The following is a 16360-nucleotide window of genomic DNA, read 5'->3' as shown; positions in this document are numbered from 1 at the left end:
TGATCTTTACGATACCCTACGGGCTACTGTACGAATGGTGAAAGAAGGAGCCCCCGACGTCACCTAGACCATCCATCAATATCGATACCCTGCGAGCTGTCATCACCTGCTCGTTCTTGCCACGACTTGCGCTGTCCCGCGATCATTACCCGAATACAACAACGACTTCCTCATGACTGCCGTCGCGAGCCCGCCCAGCTTCCAGCAACTCAATCGACCGGGATGGAATGTTAATGGCGGCCAAAGTCTGAATTCGATGAATCCAGAAGACGTCAGAGGCATGTTCGCCGCACCTCGGAAGACGCTGCAGCGAAGCAACTCTTCTTCCTCGGTCTCATCTGCCTCCTCCAACTCGTCGACCAGTACCGTTGCCACCAATGGTTCTCAACCAAATGGCACTGCGGCGTCTACAAACTCCGATATGAGCTGGTCTAGCACCGCCTCGAGGAAGCGACCACAACCCAAAGGACCATGGCCGCCTGGCAAGCCAGAAGGTCAAGCCGAGTTCGGCAGGCCTATTATGCGTAATGCCATGAACGGCATCAATGGCGGTTCTTCCCTACAGACGGCTCCGGGCCAACCGCAAATGATGTCGCAGCAGGGACTTGGGGCAAGACCCATGGGCGACCCAGTGCCTAACGGACAGCCCGTGCTCTATCTCCTATCGCTCAATGGTACCTTTGAACGCAAGACCATTTCGGTACCATTCTTCCCAGAAACCCTCCGTATCGGTCGTCAAACCAATCAGAAGACGATCCCGACTGCCATCAACGGCTACTTTGATAGCAAAGTGCTGTCAAGGCAGCACGCCGAGATATGGGCAGATCGCACAGGCAAGATTTACATTCGCGATGTCAAATCGTCCAACGGAACCTTTGTCAACGGAACACGGCTTTCCCAGGAGAATCGCGAATCCGAACCACATGAGTTACAGACGGGAGATCATTTGGAGTTGGGAATCGATATCGTGAGCGAGGATCAGAAGACCGTCGTCCACCACAAGGTTGCTGCAAAGGTCGAACACGCAGGCTTCATGAGCCCCTCGAGTAATGTTATGGACATGAACTTTGGCGATTTAGACCCTGCAAATGGTGGCATGATGATGCCAGCGCCGAGTCCCATGCCTTACCGTGGCAGGACTGGAAGCAACGCATCAATGGCCAGCAACGGCCGCATGATGGCACCCCAGAATATGGCCGGCATGGCCTCTAATGGCGGAGCTGCCCGTGGATTCTTGTTAACGCCCATTACCACGGAGCATATCGTCAAGAGACTTCACGTGAGTCACTAATTCTTTGGACGTGTTTAACGAAGCTAACTCGGTTCAGAACGAGATGCGCAACGCTCGACTCCAGTCTCAGGACCTCTCTCGGACGGGCCAGTTCGTCCACGCTCTCCTGAGTAAAGACGACGTCAAGGATCTCGAGAAGCCAGAAGCCCCTGAACCTCCGAAGCAGCTCCCCAATGGCAACGCTCTGCCCTTCCGCACCGATGCGAAGACGAGATTTTCCGATCCTCCTGCCCCGCCTCCCCAGCAGCCGCTGCCCGAGAAGCCCGATGTGCCATCCTTGAAACGGGGCACCACCGAGCGACCAAAAACTAATAGCACCACCTCGCCTGTTGGACGAGACAACTTGCATCAGATTATTCAATTGACCGAAGCTTTGAATAAAGCAAAGAAGGAGATGGATACTCAAACAGCCCGTATTAGGGATTTGGAAGATATGCTCCGCAAAGAGCGGGAGGCACGCGAGCTGGCCGAGGATATGGCAAAGATTCTCGATGACAGTGCCTTAAAGGAAACCAATGGCGCGGCCAAGGAGCACGATACCGAGGCTCTCTTGGAGGAGGCTTTTGAGCCACCCCGGGATACTGCCGACGCTCAGGACATCGAGATGACTGATGCCGAACCGCTCTCTGAGGAGCCTGCACCAGAGAGTGCTGAGGATATTGCCGCACGTTTCCAAGTCAAGCTGGACACCATGATGTCTGAAGTGACCGACCTGAAGCAACAGATGGAGGCATGGAAGCACAGATGCGAAAAGGCCGAAACGGAGCGCGACGCCGATCGCCAGACTTTGGCCGAGATGGTCGCCCAAATCCGCAGAGATGAGGACGTTCGGCAAAAGGCAGCTATGGCGGAGAAGAGTCGTTCTCTTTCCCGTGGACGACGCGGCCGAAGCGAAGGACCTACCGACAAGACAACTTCGATTGTCCAAATCAACGGATCCAGTGACTCGGCGCCTGCACCCACGGAGGCAGAGTCCCCTGTGGACGACTTTGGTGATAAGCCCACCTTGTCGCGAGCCAACACCATTACGCCACTTAGCATACCCCCGGGCAAGCTGGCAAAGGATCAGGTCATGATGGCCGGGGTTCCCTATGCTTCCATGCTTGGCGTGGTAATCCTAGGCATGGGTCTCATGGCCTACATCAACGGCTGGCAACCCGAGCCGACTCCCCGTCATTGAGGGCGTCGTTTGCAACTGGGCTCATCTTTGTTCCATTCTCTAGACAAGCAATTCAACGTTGGCGTTGCACATACCTATGGCGTTTCTTGCATTGAAAGCGGTCATTCGTTTCCCACCGACCTCTACCAAGTCGCTTTTTCTTTCCCTATGTACCTACTACATTTTTCTTTTACTGTATGAACTGCGAAGACGACGACGTTTTCTTTCCCTTTGTCTCTATTCTCACGGGCAATAGGGACGGCTGGGAGGGAAACAATTGGTTGGGAGATGGCGTTCAAGATTTTCTTCTTTTCTGTGGGCTGGGGTTCTCGATCGAGGACGTTTTGATCGCGCTGCAAGCACGGTGTTCTTTTTGTGACTAAGGCAAACCAGGAATGGGAAACGGGATGATGGACGACGACGAACTTTCCTTTTCTTTTTTTTTTTCAACTACACTGGGCACAAAAGAATAGGTCAAATTCGAGATGACAACTTTTTTGCTGCAGAAAGATAATGTGCCCGCCGCAATATCCCGATGGGGCTACCTGCAGAGTCACCGATCGGTATGCAAGCGCATCCACCGCGTGCCTTGCATGTACCCGTTATGCCATGCGGCTTCTAAGTCTCTTGGCTCGGTGCGCATTCTACATGAACATGAGGCGGAGGGCTGTAGATTATCGGTAGTATGGCAGGGGCGAATTGACGAGATTAATGTTTGCATACAGTACTCAAGGCAGAACGGGAATACAACAAACCTTTTTATCGCCTGCTCCCGCCTCTCGTACAGTGGTGGTCCCCTGAGTTGGAGTCGTGAAGCTCTAGTCTCTTTACAGTCCCTGCGAACAGCGTCCTCAAAGCCATGGGCGCGAATGTCGGGATGGAGATTGACGACTTCCCCCCAGCCACAGAGTGCCTACCAATTCCATCCAAATCTTGGAATTACACTTGGGCAAACAGTCATGATGGGATATATGAGCTGCATTTGCGCCAAAGACACCTGTCTTGTGCCTTATCATAGCAACACTGACGAGCCGTCCCAGATAAGAGAGGCCATGGAATGTAGACCAGCAACATTCGTGAAATGAAGCATTCCAGTGGCCATCACCACCCAGCCTCGCTTTCATTCTCCCCGACAACGCACGTGTCAGACAAACAGTCAATAACAGTTTGGTCAATTTATTTCCATGGATACATCCAGGAGCCCTTCTTGACGATAACGGTGCCCTTTTCTTCCCAAGTGTAAGCGCTCGCTGTGATCCACCTACCGCTGCAAAAACAAAGGCTCTGTGCCCCTCGACTGCTCTTCGGCTTCGAGATATCCCCGCTTCCACTAGCCAACATCTAGTCGATCTCCAAGGAGCTTCTTTGAACGCCATGAATTGGGCAGATCAGTATGGTAAGCTTCACATATCTCTCGAGCTCATCTTTTGACCAAACTCTGCTCACAAGTAATAGACGGACGCTCCTTCATCTACGGAGAAGACGGCCACTCCATACCCCAAGCCAACCGCCCCGCCATACCGACTTCCAAACCCAATCCTCATCGTTCTCCTCCACCCCTACCAACGAGATCAACTGACCCCCACGAAAACATCCACGCCTGGCTTTCAGGCGTCACGATCGACGAGGAACATAAACCGCTCGCATCAGACATCTTCCACGCGCTGGGGCAAATCCAAAGTAAAGCTACGGGCCACTACAACGACTTGGACGAACACCACGCGGCGGAGAAGCAGCCTGGTCCGACGGTGAACGTCCACACCATGGGTCCGGGCTTCATCGGCCGCGCGCCGGCGTTTGGGACGTCAGAGTTCTTTGCGAATCTGGTTGTTGTGGGGATTTTGTTGTTGTTTGCGCCGGGGTTTACGATTCTTGCGGCGGGGGTGTTTTTTACGTCTAGGGTTGCGGAACGGTGGGCTGGGCAGGAGTGAGGTTCGTGTAGGAGGAAGAGAAGGTGTGTGTGTGTGTGTGTGTGTGTGTGTGTGTGGGATGCCTGAAATGATTGCGATGGATCATGATTGTGAAAAGATACTGTTACGACTGCGGGATATGCTTTGATGCTATGATGTTGCTTTAGACCTTGACAAGTTGGTTTCGGTTGATCGGTGGGAAGGGCCGTCGGCCTTGAAGTGGGAAATGCTTTTTTACAGGTCCATAACCATTAGATAGATGTTATTCCATAGGCAATACGAACCGCGTTGTTGAATTATAGATTTCTTCACGATCTTCCAGTTTGCGTGAGTAGGTAGCAGATAGTGGCTTTCGGTAGAGAGGTCCGGAGCTGAGCGGCATCGATGCCGGAAATATGGGCCCATCGGCGGACTCTGCAACGTGAGATCTGCATGGACATCAGTCTGTCAGCTCGATCGTGGCCAGAGCATGAAGCCTCGTACTTGTCCTTCAAGATTCGCGAGGAATTCTGCATACCGATATCGAGGCGTTCTAGTTAGAGTTCGATCATACCAATTGATTTCCGCGAGTACCAGCTTTATTCTAGCAGTTGGCACTGCCCCAGATTCAGAGTAGAGTCGGACGCCTGTGGATCCGAAGAGTCCAGCCCCGAGATCTCAGTGTTTTCCATATTATTAGGCACGCTTAAGCCCCAACCCTGCTAGAATGCATGGGGAATCTCCCGTCGGAGAGGCGAGATTAGACAACCGCGTGGTCCTCTCTGGCACGGGGTTCGACGCCCCGTATTTAATTGTGCCGCGTCCTTTCGGCCACCCGCGGCCGCCCGAACGGTACGGGATCCGCAATACAACCACATTAGGAGCGAGCTTCAGTAACTTGACCCAAGAGGACCAAGTCTTTCGCGCAGTCGCGTGGAAGATGGATAATGCGAACATTACGAGGCGGCCGGCCGGTCGTAGCGACTGTACCGGACCACTTCCCCACATGAGGCGCAATGCGGACGACCGCGGGCGTCCGCGTTTACGCAGATCCGGTCCCAAGATGTTGTTACAATGCCTTTTATGTATCGAAATTTTGCTCAAAAGATAGACAGAAGAAACTATGGAAGAGTCTGTCGATAGTTCATCTGAATTCTGTTCATTGCGACCTAATCATCCCAAGCCACCTTGAATCCGAACTTTGCTCCCAACTCTATCCCAGAATCGACGTGTCGGCAACATCCTAGACCATGGCAACGGGTGGCGAGGCTGCCGTTGAGATGGTGTCGACTGATCGTTTCTCGGGATCTTCATCATCAACAGCAGCCGATGACACGCACAGGGAAATTGAACAACTAGCACGCCAGGTCACAAACACATCCCACACCTACGATGCCAACACACACCACGATGTCTTGAACCCACCCAAGAACAGCCACCTCGACCCAAACTCCTCAAACTTTGATAGTGTAGCATGGACGCAGGCTTTTGTTCACCTCTTCGAGTCAGATCCCAACTCGGCACCCAACAGGCGAGCGGGAGTCGCATTTCGAGACCTCAATGTCTTTGGGTACAGCTCTGGGACACAATACCAGAAGAGTACGGGGAACATTGCGCTGAGTATGGCATCTGATCTCGTCGGTCTTGCCACAGGAAGGTCAAGGACACGTATCGATATCTTGCGAGACTTTGAAGGCCTTGTCGAACCTGGGGAGATGCTGCTCGTGCTTGGTCCGCCTGGGTCAGGCTGTTCTACTCTTCTCAAGACACTAGCTGGTCAAACTGAAGGCTTGAATGTTTCCCAGGGCTCGTACATGAACTTCAGGGGTAAGCCAGATTCTTGGTTTAGATTCCCGCAACACCATAACTAAATCAACCACCAGGTATCGAACCAAAACGCATGCACGACTGGTTCCGCAGCGACGTCCTCTACAACGCCGAAGTCGACGTCCACCTAGCCCCCCTCTCCGTCGGTGACACCCTAGAGTTCGCCGCCCGCGCCAGAGTCCCCTCCCGCGTCCCGGGCAACCTCACAGGCCGCCAGTTCGCGCGCACTATGCGCGACGTGATGATGGCGGCCTTTGGCATCGCTCACACCGTCAACACGAAAGTCGGCGACGACTACGTGCGCGGTGTATCGGGCGGCGAACGCAAGCGCGTTAGTATCGTCGAGGCCGCGCTGACGGGCGCAAAGTTCCAATGTTGGGATAATAGCACACGCGGGCTTGACAGTGGAAACGCGATTGCATTTTGTGGGAATTTGAGGACGCAGAGTGACTTGGTGGGGGTTGCGTCTGTTGTGGCAATTTATCAGGCGCCGCAGTCTGCTTATGATGTAAGTTTGAGGGTTGAGATGTTCATGTGAGAGATATGGGAGTGTTTGGTTGACGTTCTTGGTAGCTTTTTGACAAGGTCACGGTTGTGTATGAGGGAAGGCAGATTTTCTTTGGTAAGATTGGGGAAGCGAAACGGTACTTTGAGGAGCTTGGCTTTCTTTGTAAGTGTTTTCCGTCCCTCTTGTTTTCTTGTATTTGTTCTGACGTGGCATCAAAACAGGTCCCGACCGGCAAACTGTTCCAGACTTCCTTACATCGATGACATCTCCAAACGAAAGAAAGATCCGACTAGGCTACGATAACCTCGCCCCTCGAACCCCTGACGAGTTCGCCGCTAGATGGAAGGCATCCAAACAGCATGCAAACCTCAGGGCGGACATCGCGGCCTACGACAACAATCATTCCTCCAAGGATCGGCTCGAGGCGTTTCAAGATAGTATCAAAGCCGAGCGAAGTTCTTGGCAGAGACTCAAGTCGCCTTACATGATTACATATCCGAGTCAAGTCAAGCTATGTCTTTGGCGTGGGTGGAAGCGTCTGGTTGCCGATCCCGAGTTTACGCTGTCTTCACTGATTTTCAACATCATCGTGGGACTTGTACTTGGCAGTATGTTTTTCAACTTGAGGCAGGACTCGGGGACTTTCTATTACCGTGGTGGACTTATCTTCTTTGCTCTGTTGTTCAATGCTTTTGCTAGTGAAATGGAGGTCAGTACACTTGCGCTCTTCCGCGAGAAGTATCTCGGCCCCTCTAAATTCGAATCGAGACTCACAATGGCCTAGGTTCTCACTTTATACACTCAAAGACCCGTCATTGAGAAGCACAATCGATACGCCCTCTACCACCAGTCTGCGGAAGCCATCTCAAGTTACATCACCGAATTACCATACAAAATCACCAACGTCTTCACATTCAACTCAATTCTCTACTTCATGGCCAACTTGAACCGCGAGCCCGGGCCCTTCTTCTTTTTCTGCCTGGTTTCATTCCTTGTTCTCCTGGCCATGTCGGGTATCTATCGAACAATGGCATCCCTCGCACGCACCTCGCACCAAGCCATGGTACCCGTCACACTCGTTACTATCGGTGTAATGATGTATGCCGGCTTCACGGTGCCAACAGCCTACATGCAAGGTTGGTCGCGCTGGATGGGATACGTCAACCCGCTCTCTTATGCTTTTGAGGCGCTCATGGCCAATGAGTTCCACGGTCGCCAGTTTTTATGTGCCGGACTCGTACCGTCTGGCCCGGGCTATGATGGTCTCGCGATTTCTGGTCGTACCTGTGCTGTTGTAGGTGCCGTGCCGGGCTCAGATATGATAGATGGGGACCGGTATATCGAGCAATCCTTTGGGTACTTCAACGATAACAAGTGGAGGTGAGTGTGTCACGACCAATCTCTTTGGAAATACATCTGACTTGCTCTAGGAACGTCGGTATTCTATGTGCATACGTCGTGGTTTTCTTCGTCACGTACATCATCACCGCGGAATACGCTAAGCCGCCCAAGAGCGAAGGCGAAGTTCTTGTTTTCCGGCGCGGCAAAGTACCTTCCGTGATGGGCCGAAAGACCTTGGCAGACGAAGAAAGTCGGTCTCGCAACATGACTCTAACTGAGAAAGTCACTACCGTGCCGGTTGAAGAGAAGTTGGAGAAGAGACCGAGACCGAGTGAATGTGGCAAGCCGATCTTTCACTGGGAAGATATCTGCTACGACGTCAAGATCAAAGACCAAGACCGACGTATCTTGGATTTTGTGGACGGCTGGGTGCAGCCAGGTGTCATTACCGCTCTCATGGTAAGTACCTTAGCGTTCTCTGAGCTTGTCACTTGCGTCCACTCTGACCTCAGAACAGGGCGCCTCTGGTGCTGGTAAAACCACACTACTCGACGCTCTAGCAGCTCGAATTACCATGGGCGTGATATCTGGCGATACCATGGTCAACGGCCATGCAACAGACAGATCGTTCCCCAACCGCGTCGGATATGTCCAGCAGCAGGACGTCCACTTGGACACGATGACCGTGCGAGAGGCCCTCGAGTTCAGTGCGTTATTGCGACAAAGTGCCGAAATCCCTCGCGAGGCCAAGTTGGCGTACATCGACGAAGTGATTGAGCTGCTCGACATGAGTGACTTTGTCGATGCGGTTATTGGAGTTCCTGGCCAGGGCCTTAACGTGGAACAGCGGAAACGATTAACAATCGGAGTAGAGCTCGCTGCTCGGCCGCAATTGCTGGTATTTCTTGATGAACCGACCTCGGGCCTCGATTCCCAGACGTCTTGGGCGATTTGCGATCTCATCGAAAAACTTGCGAAGAGTGGACAGGCGATTCTGTGTACAATTCATCAACCATCAGCAATGCTTTTTGCCCGTTTCGATAGGCTGCTTCTACTGCAGCGTGGGGGGAAGACTGTGTATTTTGGAGGTAAGTTACTGTCTTGTTGTCACTCTTCCTCGGACATCTTCTATTGGCATACCCGGTGGTGTACACATCAAGAGGGAGTCGGAAGGAGTGGCCTGATATTTCCTCTGAATTGCCTCTAGCTCACATGTGTGTAGATATTGGTAAAAGCGCCAAGATCATGATCGATTATCTCGAACGTAACGGCGCATCGCCATGCCCTCCTGAAGCCAATCCTGCGGAGTGGATGCTGAAGGCTACTACGCTTTCCGAGGACGGACCGAATTGGTACGAGATTTGGCGATCGTCTCCAGAGTACCGCGAGGTGAAGAATGAACTCGGGCTTCTGCGACAACAGGGGCAAGAAAAACCCATGACGAAAGCTGCGGATTACGATGTCGCTAATCAAGAGTTTGCCTCGTCGTTCTGGACCCAGTTCGTACAAGTCTTTGTTCGTACGGCCAAGCACTTTTGGAGGTCTCCTGTGTATATCTGGTCAAAACTTACTCTGACGATTCTTCTGGTAAGATCAGCAAATTTTCTACTGGGTGGCATGTGTACTGAACAACCTTGTCAAGGCTCTTTACATCGGATTCACGTTCAAATCGGACAACAGCTTGCAAGGACTACAGAATCAGCTTTACGCCTTCTTCATGTGCCTCACGACTGTCAACGAATTCAGCAAGCAGATCATGCCTATGTTCATTCCACAGAGGGCACTTTACGAAGTGCGAGAGAGGCCGTCTCGCGTCTATCGATGGACGAGTAAGCATCCGCATCACAGGCACCCTCATCAACCAGGCTAATCCATTTGCAGCATACTTCCTGTCCAATATCGCCATCGAGATGATTTGGAACACCATCGCCGCCGTCATCTTCTTCTTCTGCTGGTACTACCCAGCGAAGTTCTACCGCAACACCACCCCTGAAGACGTCACGACCCGTGGCTTCACTGTCTTCCTCTTCATCTGGATGTTCTTCCTCTGGGTCAGCACATTCTCCCAGCTCGCCATCGCCGCGATCGAGACGGCCGATCTTGCCAGCATTCCAGCCAGTCTCTTTGCCATCCTCTGCATGTCCTTCTGCGGCGTCGGTGTCATCCGCGCCGACTTACCCGGCATTTGGAGCGACTTCATGTACTGGGTCAGTCCCATGACGTACCTCGTGAGTGGTGCGCTGTCGACCTGTCTTCATGGCTCCAAGGTCGTTTGCACGGCGAAGGAGATTGTGTCTGTTCCGGTGCCGAAGAACATGACCTGCGGCGAGTTCCTCGGCTCCTTTGTCCAGCGCGCTGGTGGGTATTTGGTGGATGTCGCGGCGACGGAGACGTGTGGATACTGTCGGATGAATACCACGGACGATTATCTCGCGACGTTTGAGATCAAGTACGATGATAGATGGAGGAATTTTGGGCTTTTGTGGGTGTACATTGTGTTTAATGTTGTTGCTGCGTGCGGTCTGTATTGGCTTGTGAGAGTGCCCAAAGGGCAAGGGGTCAAGCGCAAGTGAACTGAGAGGCTGCATCGAAATTGAGGCGGCGGTACCTTAATTAGTATCACAAGCATCATATGGCGTCTTTTGCATGGACGGTTGACGGTTTTTCTAGCATTCGGACAGAGGAATTCTTGGAGTTGAGGAAATCTGGATATTTAGATCATTGGACAATGGAAATATGAAGACTAGATTATTCTCAACCTCCCTCTGCTGTTTTTTGACATTTTACGACAAAGCGCTCAATCAACACGAGGAACCAGTCTTTCCATACAGACACAGGATTCTCAACTAGCTGCGACAAAGATGGGAGTGATTGCCACAGATGCAGGCGTGTGAGGGTTGAGAGTGGCGAGGAGTACACAGAGTTGATGCGCAGGGATCCATGGCGACCGGGTAAGCCCTTTGCCGGCCGCCACGTTATGGGTCCCCGCTCTCGTGAAGAAATCTCCGGGGCCCCGACTCCGGGGTAAACCACCCCTTCGGCTCCTTCAACATTGGCCGCTTCAGGAGGGAAGATAAGTCAGAACTATGAGTACCCAAGGTACCATCGATGACCCCACACATTTCACTCGGTTCATGCTCATTTAAGCTGTTGGAATAAGTACTCGAAGCCAGAAGGATGTGGATACATCCATGACCCCATTCCAACCGTGGTTCATGCCAGCGCTATCTGCCCCAGGTTCTCCAAATTTGAGGTGCTGCCAACCTCGTCCAAGTTGAAGCCCAGATTCAAGACCCAAAGGGCTCCCCTTTCAAGTAGAAAGTGGCCTCCAAGATGACGCCGACTCTACCGCTGGTCGGGCCAGCCGTCACCTCTACCAAGCCCTTTGGCCAACAATCACCCCCACACGCATCATGGCACGGCTTCACCCCCGGCCGACGCAGCTACGCCCCCGACGCCTCCATTGTGCTTGTCGGCATCCGAGGGACAGGCCGCTCGACTCTCGCCGTGATCGCGGCCAGCGCGTTGGGGTTCCGCTTACTCGACGCCGACCAGCAGTTTTTCCAGATGACAGGCCTCTCCCGCGCCAGCTACAAGACGCAGCACGGCACCGCCGAGTATCGTCGGGAAGAGCTGAAGCTTCTGCATTCTATGCTTTTTGAGAATCCGACAAAGTCTATCATTGCGTGTGGGCCTGGGGCTGTTGAGGGAACGGGACAGGCTTGGCTTGCGGAATATGGGCAGACCCATCCCATTATCTATGTCCTGAGAGATGCGGAAGATGTGAAGAAGCATCTCAAGGTGTGGGATACTGAGGCCATCACGCGGCTCTTCCAACTGAGTGGCCCGACACATCGATCGATATCTAACTTTGAATTTTACAACATTTCAGATACCTTAGGGAAGGCCTCAGGAGAAGTCGCAACGATTCCCGGCCACCAGTCACCGAGGTCTCTTGCATTGAAGCGAGTGGAGTACGACTTTCTCGGACTCATTGACAGCATCATGGAAAGCGATAGACAGGGCTCGGAACGGTACAGGGCTACCGAGGGCTCTGCCTCATTACCATTAGAGCGCCGGCCTTACACTTATTCTCTCAACTTGCCAATGTCATTGGTAGAGACCGCCGGCGCGGAACTTCGAAATATCACGACGACTGCCGACGTCGCAGAGTTAGTCATTCCTGTGAGGGAACTACAGGCAACGTCGGCCGAGTTCGACGATGCAACTGCCAATCGCGTCTGCCGTCTGCTATACGCCGTCAGGAGGTTCACACGCCTCCCTATTATCCTCAACCTCGAACTTGAATCATCACCCACAGGCATAATGGGCGGCTTCTCTCCAGAACACGCCTCAGCATACTACTTGAGCGTCCTGAATCACGGACTCCGTCTCGCCCCAGAATACCTATGTGTGGATCTCCGCTGCGATGAAAACGTCATCCAAGATCTCGTCGCAAGCAAAGGGACAACAAAGATTATCGCCCACTACACCTGCAACTCTCTCTCCTCAAGCGGCTGGCGCAATCCGGACCTGGAAGACAAGATGAGGTTGGCTGAGGATCTGGGTTGCGACGTTGTCCGCATATGTCGCGAGGCCAAATCAACCAAAGACAATTTTGAGATCCAGCACTTCAAGCACGGCGCTGGGAAACCCAGAGACGTAACAATCCCGCTCATCGCGTACAACACAGGCCGTCTGGGCCGCATGTCCTGCTTCATGAACCCAACATTCACGCCAGTCACCATGAACCTGCTCCGAAGATTGGCACCCGGTGGCTCGCCTCACTGCCTCTTGACGATCCACGAAGCGCAAAAGGCGCTCTATTCTTCCTTCCTTCTAGACCCCATGTACTTTGGCATCTACGGCACCAACGCCTCCACAAGTCTGTCTCCGTGTATGCATAATCCCGCGTTCAAATTCTGCGGTATGCCGCACGAGTACAAGATCTTTCACCAGCCTACCCTTAACCACCTGCGCAAGCTCATCTCCGACGAGAACTTTGGTGGCGCGAGTATCACGGCCCCCTTTAAAAAAGAAGTCTTTGCCATTGTCGACTTCACGAGTCCCGAGGCCAGGGCCATCGGCGCCGTCAATACGCTGGTACCGCTGCGGTCGCGTAACATCGAGTCTCTGCTTGATCGCAACAGAGCCGGCCCAGTCGTTGCTCTGTATGGCGATAATACGGACTGGATCGGGATTCATACCTGTATCCGACACAATCTGTCCCCCATTAACGGCGTCAAAAGACGTACGACGGCGCTGGTGGTGGGGGCGGGAGGTATGGCGCGCGCGGCGATATACGGGCTCCTGAGACTTGGTGTTCGCTCCGTGTTCATACATAATCGAACGGCGAAGACGGCAGAGGAGGTGGTACGGCACTTCAACGGGTACCGATTCACGAGCGACGGAGCCACGACGCCAACAGAAGTCAACGCTTCGGAGAAAGTGGATGCTCTTGCGAGCTGTCCGACGATTCGGGTGATTGAGTCTAAAGATGACAAGTGGCCGGACGATGCTGATTTCCCTACTATTGTGGTCTCGTGTATATCTACGCGCGAGGTCAACGGGGAGTCGTCAGCTGATACGAGTCTACCCTCGGGCTGGCTAGGCAGTCCCACGGGCGGAGTGGCCATTGAGGTAAGCTCCATGATTCTTAAATGGAACGAATGGTTGTTCAACTGCTGACCTGTGTTTCTAGCTATCATATACGCCTCTCGAGACACCTCTCCTGAGGCAAATCCGCGGCATGAGCGACCAAGGGTGGATCGCCGTTGACGGCCTAAGTGTTCTGCCGGAACAGGGTAAGAGGCAATTTGAGCTCTTCACGGCACGTAAGCCCCCGATTGAGATGATGCGCGAGTTAATCTCGCGTGCATATAAGGAAAGGCTCGCAGAAGGCGGAAAGATGCCGACGAGAGGTTAGAACTTGGCAAAATTAGCATTCATGTGAACGTAGCGTTTTAATGTTGACCTTTCATTCACAACATGCCCCGCCATAAAGAGAAGGTCGTATGGTTATGGGTCAATGATAGAGATGTGCATTGATGGGTGAGCGCATGAAGAGATGATGACTGCGTAGATGTAGTGCTTCGTCTTGGATTATTGCCCACATTAGCTGGTGGCTAGCTTGAGAGCAGCGGTAAAGACCTTTACCGTCGCTACTAAGACACATGCCAAGCTGCTGACCGCCGAGCCTGATCGCAATCATCCCACCTTGTTATATTTGCCAGTTCATAATCACGTCTTATGTCAACTTTACCGAGCGAAGTATCGGTAGTCTGAGTTAACCCCAGTCACCTGGAACCGAGACCTCACATGAACCTTCTGGCCTCCAACTCTATGCGCACCTCGATCTCATAGCCCAAGCTAGCAAATCTCAGCAGCCAAAGACACCAAATTCCAAGAGACTATGGGGTCCATCGAAGCAGCCCCCGCCACCCCGAGAAAAAACTTCTTCATCTTTGGCCACAACATCTCCCACACTCTCTCCCCAACAATTCATAACACGGGCTTCCGAGAGCTCGCCCTCCCTCACCATTACGGCATCCATCAAACAGAGAGCGTTGACGCTACCGTAGAAGCCATCATCAAAGCCGAAGACTTTGGCGGCGCATCAGTCACGTTTCCACACAAATTGCAAATCGGCAGGCTCTTACATGCGATTACTCCCTGTGCGCAGAAGATTGGGGCCGTGAATACCGTCATCGTCGAGGAAGGCTCGGAGACGGGGGGTAGGAGACTTCTGGGTGATAATACGGACTGGCATGGGATTAGGAGATGTATCGAGCGCGGCGGTCTTACAGATTTCGGTTCTTCGACGGCTTTAATTCTGGGAGCCGGTGGAGCAGCGCGGGCTGCGTGTTATGCTATTCAGGAGTTGGGGATTCGGAGGCTGCTTGTTGTGAACCGGACGGTATCGAAGGCAGCTGAGATGGCGGAACAGTTTCCTCATCTTGACTGTCAGATTTTTGCAACCTTGGAAGATGTCATATCTGCTGAAAGTGAGCGAGAGGGCTTGGATATGCTTCCTTTGAGAATTATTGTCGCTTGTGTTCCAGCGGATAACCTTGGCGAGGAGAAGATTCCGGCTGGACTATTTTCTGCTTCTGAGGCGGGGGTCTTGGTTGAAATGGCGTACAGGCCGCAGGTCACTGGTATGATGGCGATGGCATCACGACATTCGGTATGGACGGTGTTCAAGGGGGTTGATGTGCTGGAGGAACAGGCTTATGCTCAGTTCGAGCTGTGGACTAGGAGAGAAGCACCCGTCGAGACGATGAGGGCTGCGATGCTGGCCAAGATCAAAGAAAGAGCACAAGACAATCCTTGAACAGAAGCTTCATTTTCGCACTGAGTATCCCAGATGGTGAATTCTACCGAGAACAATAGAAGAACATCAGAGAGTTTGACTATGCCTCACGGAACAATCATCACCAACCCAAAAATTACACATTAGCGCTAGTACGAAACAAAATGTCCTTGGTTTTGGTAGTGACTTGACACGGAGTCATCCACAAGGTTTGACAACGAGTTTTGCTGTCGTAATGTAAAATGCATCCTATACGTCTATTGCCTTCCCTTTAAGCCATTCCTTGGCCTGCCAGTAAAGCAAGTCGTGCTTCTCCAGGTTTACCGTCCCAACATGCCGGCGATGCCCAGGCATATCCAGAAGAACTTTGACACCCATCGTAAGTTCCTGGAAGTACGCAAGATACTTGTAGCCAGGAGGAAAAGCAACCAACCTCTCCTCATCAATCTTGGGGAACTTGGACGGATTGCACGGGATCACCTTATCCTTCTCATACCAATGCCGCACCAAACGCGCTCCCCAACGGTCTCCCACTTTCTCAAAGTAGAAACAGAAGCGGCAGTCGGCTTCCACGTCAAATTCGACGCCATCAATCTCGAATCGCTGCGTAATTGTCGCCTTAAGCTTGGTCACGGCTCTGGTACCTTCGATGTTGATGTCTGTGCTGCAGCCGTGGCAGCGGTGCATGATGAAGGCGCCTTTGTCCATCCCTGCCTTCGAAGCTGCGATGAAGTCTGTGAAGGGAACGCGGCCTGACCACGTGGTATAGACATAAGCTCCTGGGTGGAAGATGGATTCGAAGTTTTCCCATTCGCATGCGTCCCTGGAAATTGGAGACTGGTCAGCTTCAACATGACAAGATGTTTACCTATCTACCTCAACTTCGAGTGATAATCTTACCTATAAGACGGCCATCCTTCTGCCAATTCTCTCAATTTTAGTCGTTCCAGAACCAAGTGGTCTGGTCCATTATTGCGGATGGCGTTGGTAGGACGAGACCCTGCGGGAAGGTTGTGTAAGTCAGGCATTTCTG

General features: G+C 52.6%; 7 protein-coding genes across 7 annotated transcripts; 6 read left to right on the top strand and 1 right to left on the bottom strand.

The window, feature by feature from the left end:
* Positions 1 to 172: 172 nt before the first annotated feature.
* BDP55DRAFT_688942 (FHA domain-containing protein) lies at positions 173 to 2471 on the top strand (the record flags this gene model as incomplete). The annotated part of the gene is made up of 2 exons (XM_060576690.1): positions 173 to 1279; positions 1329 to 2471. 2 exons carry the CDS (start codon positions 173 to 175, stop codon positions 2469 to 2471), a joined length of 2250 nt encoding a protein of 749 aa, XP_060436722.1.
* A 232-nt stretch (positions 2472 to 2703) lies between these two features.
* BDP55DRAFT_4172 (uncharacterized protein) lies at positions 2704 to 3689 on the top strand. The gene has a single exon (XM_060567418.1). It carries the CDS (start codon positions 2936 to 2938, stop codon positions 3533 to 3535), a length of 600 nt encoding a protein of 199 aa, XP_060436721.1. The 5' UTR covers positions 2704 to 2935; the 3' UTR covers positions 3536 to 3689.
* BDP55DRAFT_640033 (uncharacterized protein) lies at positions 3578 to 4437 on the top strand. Its single transcript, XM_060573305.1, has 2 exons — positions 3578 to 3846; positions 3906 to 4437. The coding sequence occupies exons 1-2, from the start codon at positions 3825 to 3827 to the stop codon at positions 4379 to 4381; spliced, it is 498 nt and encodes a 165-aa protein (XP_060436720.1). The 5' UTR covers positions 3578 to 3824; the 3' UTR covers positions 4382 to 4437.
* A 1027-nt stretch (positions 4438 to 5464) lies between these two features.
* Positions 5465 to 10855, top strand: BDP55DRAFT_569481 (ABC-2 type transporter-domain-containing protein). The gene is made up of 10 exons (XM_060570735.1): positions 5465 to 6166; positions 6223 to 6686; positions 6740 to 6836; positions 6896 to 7383; positions 7459 to 8054; positions 8105 to 8474; positions 8533 to 9103; positions 9238 to 9602; positions 9658 to 9844; positions 9897 to 10855. The coding sequence occupies exons 1-10, from the start codon at positions 5590 to 5592 to the stop codon at positions 10586 to 10588; spliced, it is 4407 nt and encodes a 1468-aa protein (XP_060436719.1). The 5' UTR covers positions 5465 to 5589; the 3' UTR covers positions 10589 to 10855.
* Positions 10856 to 11046: 191 nt separating this feature from the next.
* On the top strand, positions 11047 to 14167 carry BDP55DRAFT_640022 (type I 3-dehydroquinase-domain-containing protein). Its single transcript, XM_060573304.1, has 3 exons — positions 11047 to 11114; positions 11176 to 13655; positions 13717 to 14167. Exons 2-3 carry the CDS (start codon positions 11349 to 11351, stop codon positions 13939 to 13941), a joined length of 2532 nt encoding a protein of 843 aa, XP_060436718.1. The 5' UTR covers positions 11047 to 11114; positions 11176 to 11348; the 3' UTR covers positions 13942 to 14167.
* Positions 14168 to 14177: 10 nt separating this feature from the next.
* On the top strand, positions 14178 to 15348 carry BDP55DRAFT_709349 (uncharacterized protein; the record flags this gene model as incomplete). The annotated part of the gene is made up of 1 exon (XM_060578128.1): positions 14178 to 15348. Exon 1 carries the CDS (start codon positions 14428 to 14430, stop codon positions 15346 to 15348), a length of 921 nt encoding a protein of 306 aa, XP_060436717.1. The 5' UTR covers positions 14178 to 14427.
* Positions 15349 to 15576: 228 nt separating this feature from the next.
* Positions 15577 to 16355, bottom strand: BDP55DRAFT_539137 (PEP2-like protein; the record flags this gene model as incomplete). Its single annotated transcript, XM_060568006.1, has 2 exons — positions 15577 to 16150; positions 16228 to 16355. 2 exons carry the CDS (start codon positions 16353 to 16355, stop codon positions 15577 to 15579), a joined length of 702 nt encoding a protein of 233 aa, XP_060436716.1.
* Between the last annotated feature and the right edge of the window lie 5 nt (positions 16356 to 16360).

Source organism: Colletotrichum godetiae (genome assembly GCF_030913485.1).
Source record: "Colletotrichum godetiae strain CBS 193.32 chromosome Unknown BDP55scaffold_1, whole genome shotgun sequence".
NCBI lineage: Eukaryota > Fungi > Ascomycota > Sordariomycetes > Glomerellales > Glomerellaceae > Colletotrichum > Colletotrichum godetiae.
Note: the sequence above shows the minus strand (reverse complement) of the source record. Positions and strands in the feature narration are given on the sequence as shown.